General features: G+C 35.2%; 1 protein-coding gene across 1 annotated transcript; it reads left to right on the forward strand.

Annotated features, from left to right (window-relative positions):
• Positions 1-258: 258 nt before the first annotated feature.
• LOC18432093 (uncharacterized) lies at positions 259-3,656 on the forward strand. The gene has a single exon (XM_006842200.4). It carries the CDS (start codon positions 1,415-1,417, stop codon positions 2,030-2,032), a length of 618 nt encoding a protein of 205 aa, XP_006842263.1. The 5' UTR covers positions 259-1,414; the 3' UTR covers positions 2,033-3,656.
• Positions 3,657-4,056: the final 400 nt, after the last annotated feature.

Raw genomic sequence — 4,056 nt, forward strand, 5'->3', positions numbered from 1 at the left:
TAAGCTTCACATCAAAGTAAAAAAACGCTCTTAAATCCAAATCACAGGCATTACACTAAAATGACTCCCGTTTTGACTTAAGGCAGAGGGTCAGGAATCCGAATATAGACCTCGTCTCGTCTAATTAATGTTCTTATTGTTGATGTTAAGAGAATTGATTTTAATAAATGTTTAAAAACGTGAAAAACGGGCGTTATAGTTAAATTGAGGTCATTTATCGCACTATGATTCCATTCGGTTTCCATCTTTCCATTTTTTAAATTTTTTTCCATTTAACTTTTCCAAAATCGTTTAAGAAAATTTTTTATATGAGATTGTAATTTAAAAATATAGAATTAAAAGTTCATCTCAAAAATCCATCATAAAAAATTATTTAGAGCTTGTACAAAGCCCGATCAATGTCGAAATGTACAATATGAAAAAAAAAGAAAAAAAATTCGGAGCCTATCATTTAGACCGTTAAATTTTAAGATTTTCATATATTCATAGGTTTATTTGGTTTGAACTATTTTTAAAGTTTAAAGTTTTATAAATAGATGTAAAAATAAATTTTCAAATCACATTAAAAAAAAATTTATATCAAAATTATATTTAAAATTAAATTTAGAGGTGGACTTTAAATAGATGGTTTAAAGTTCCAATCTTATAGAAACCACACATCTTTCCATCGTATTCTGAAACGTGACCGTTACAAAAAGGTAACGTTCACCGCCCCTTGAAGACCGTGATTTCGAGATTTTGAAAGTTGCGCTCCACTTCATCTAGACGTGGCAAGAAGATGGAAGGCGCCTCTTCACACGTGCGAAGAGTGGGCAACCAAGGAAACCGAGGCGGATAAGAAGACGAGAGCGCCTCGTTGGCCATTTCGACACGTGGATTGGGTAGTACGACACGTGTGGGACCCGGACCCGAAACCATGATCCAAAACACCTAATAGTTGACGGACAACGGATATAGAAAGATCCGGGCCTCTTTCTCGGGAAAAAGCTAGAGCGAGTGAGGTGTGAAAAAGTTCGAGAGAAGAGAGAGGTATGAAAAAGTTAGAGAGAGAGGTGTGAAAAAGTTAGAGAGAGAGAGAGGGCGAGGCGTGAGGGCGGAAGAAAGCATTGCTTCGACACGCGGTGTACGGCGGGTCCATCGGCAAAAGGCTATAAAAACCCTAACCCTAATTTCAGACCCACCCAAGCCTGACCTGCACATTTTCATATCTGCCCTTTCATTTACGCCGGACCTAACAGGGAGATTCCGCTCCTTTTAATTCCTTCCCTTTAAATCCGTCACTTCTCAATCCCACCCCCAAATCCATACAGGCCCCTTTCTCTCTCTAAATCTCGTCTTATTTCTCATACCCTCTCGCCTCTCTCTCTCCTTGATTGCTCTGGAAATCGCTTCGCTCCTCTTTCTCTCTCTTGAAATGGAAAGGAAGAGGCCTAGCCCTGAAGACACAGAGGACACGGCTGAAACCAAGCGTTTCAAGCAGAGCCTCTTAACCATACTCGATGATGAACTCGATTCCAATGACCGGAATCCAGCTGATTCCGACGAGCTTGTAAACGTCGTAATGAGGAGTTTGAAAGATGAGATTGGCTTCCCGGCGTCGGACTCCGGCAGGGTTGCCGGAATATCAGGAGATTCCGGTAGCGACGTGCCGGAGCTGGGGTTCCTTCTGGAAGCTTCTGATGACGAGCTAGGATTGCCTCCTACGCTTGATCCTAACTGCGATGAAAATAATAGTACTGAAGACAGTGTGAATGAGATTAATCTGGCATCATCATCATCAGTGTACGGTGAGGATTTGTTGGTGTTGGAGAATGGAGGGGAGAGATCTGGTTTGGGTTGGGTTGGTTTCGAGGAGGAGATTAGGGGCTATGATTTGCATGATTTTGGTTTTAGTGAGGAGGGCCTCAGAGGAAATAATGGGAAAGAAGGGGATGATGGGGTTTTATTCGGTGGCCTTTTTGATTATTCGGACGAAATTTCGGATGATCAAATGGGGTTTTGGCTGAGGCACGAATCTTTGCCTGCTTTATGATTTATTAGAAAACCAACAAGAAAATGAAGTTGCAAATATCAGTTTGTAAAATGTGGAGAGAACAACGAGAAAGGGTGAAAATATACGGAAAATGTTCTTTTATACAGTTTGTTTTTTCGATTTAACTGGTTTGTACCTGATATTTTTTCGATTAAACTAGTTCTGTGCTGCTTTTTTGTTTTTTTATTTTAACTGATCCGAAAAGAAATGGGCCTTGGGCGTTTAATAGATCAGAATCCAATTAATTGAAAAAAAAAAAAAACTAAAATGATGATGATGATGTGCCTTATATATATATATTTAAATTTGATGAAATTATTTTAATTAATTCCCTAGATCTTTTTTAGTGTTCAGTTTGTATTTTTTTTGGATATCATTGACGACTTATTCAAGTAGTCCGAACACCCACAAACAGAAACAGCACACCTTATATAAATATACTAAAATGGCAAAATAGTGGTTAAAACTGGAAGGGACATGGTATTACGAAATGCGCTATATTTTACCAAATTTTACATGTCTTACTGCTCGTGAATTTTCATTTTTACCAATTTTGCCCTAGTTTGGTTTGGTTTTTTATTTTTTTAAAAAAGAACGTATCTTCCTCTTCAAAATTTTTATCTCAGATAACCCCATGTAGCAGGATGGTATACTATAAAATCATTTATTTTTGGGACGGTTTGTATGGAATCGAGGTTTTAAACAATTAAATTAGAGCCATCCTTCAAATAGTATCGAGAAATGTGGTTTCAATACCCTAAATTTTTGACTAGCTTTAAAATATATTTTCATCTTTAACTATACAAGTTAAAGTTTCAAAAATAATTTAGATCGAGCAAATCTATGGAAATTTAAATAACTTGAAATTTGATGGTCCAAAAATGCATTATATAAGATGCGTTATTTGTAAAACTTGGAATTATTTTTTCTCGATCAATTTGAGGATATCTGGTCATCAAAATCTCTTCTAGTGAAATTTTTGAAGTAACTTGAAATTTAATTGTTTAGAGTTTAGGCTCTATATGAATTTTTCTTTTTATTTTTAGCACAATGAAGTCACAACCAAAATCGAACAAATTAAAATGTTTTACAACATTCGAGAAAGCCATGAGATGTGACATCCTACAAATTAAAATGTTTCATGACATTTGAGAAAGCCATGAGATGTGAAATCCTACAAATTAAAATGTTTCATAACATTTTAGAAATTTTATGTGGGGTTTTGTGCTCAATTAATGGTACATATCTGTCAACTCGATTTTATATCACTAATTTTTATATCTAATAGTCAATAACAATTGTGACCTCCTTGAATAAAAAATAAATGGTCTCTTTGTATACATTTTCACCTTGTTATTATTATTATTATAATTTTATGCTTACGTAGGTTAGTGGGGGTGGAGAGCGCCTGCCTGTTTTTCAAATGGTTAAAGCTTTGAATCTGTCAATGAGAATAGAGGTCGTGGCCTTTGATTGTACTGGTATTACCATTACCACTATGTCATTCTTTTTTTATCTTGTTTATTGCTCAAATTGTTATATCTATCTCTATTTTTATTTCGATAATATGATCATATAAATAGAGAGTTTGTGATGCATCTTTTAATTTATTTGTGCGGTTCACGAGATGAGAAAGAAGTATTTTTGCAAATAAGGCTGCTAAAAAAAGAGGGAGGAAGATGTTCACGGGTGAGAAGGAGAGATGAGAGAGATTTTTCAGGTTTCAAATTTTATGGGGTAATTAAAAAAATAAAAATTATAAATACTATAATTGGGACAATAGAAAAAGTAGGGGTTAAATATATATTTTTTAACTTGAGGAATTTTATAGGTACGAGAGGTTATTTGAAATAATTATTTTAGAGAGGGGAAACACGTCTTTTCCTCTTTATTTTTTTCTTTATTTTTGTGTTTATCGGGTGGATCAACGTCTCGATATCGAACACTCTTATTTTGGTCCAGTTTGATATTAGAAACATTAAATGCTTTACACTTTGATGACGCAAAAAATGTAAAGCCATGGT

The sequence above is a fragment of the Amborella trichopoda genome, chromosome 13 (assembly GCF_054954075.1).
Source record: "Amborella trichopoda isolate Santa Cruz 75 chromosome 13, AtrichopodaSantaCruz75HAP2 v2.0, whole genome shotgun sequence".
NCBI lineage: Eukaryota > Viridiplantae > Streptophyta > Magnoliopsida > Amborellales > Amborellaceae > Amborella > Amborella trichopoda.

What these genes read in the sequence shown, in the direction of transcription:
- LOC18432093 (XM_006842200.4), top strand. Translation starts at nt 1,415, where the DNA reads ATGGAAAGGAAGAGGCCTAGCCCTGAAGACACAGAGGACACGGCTGAA.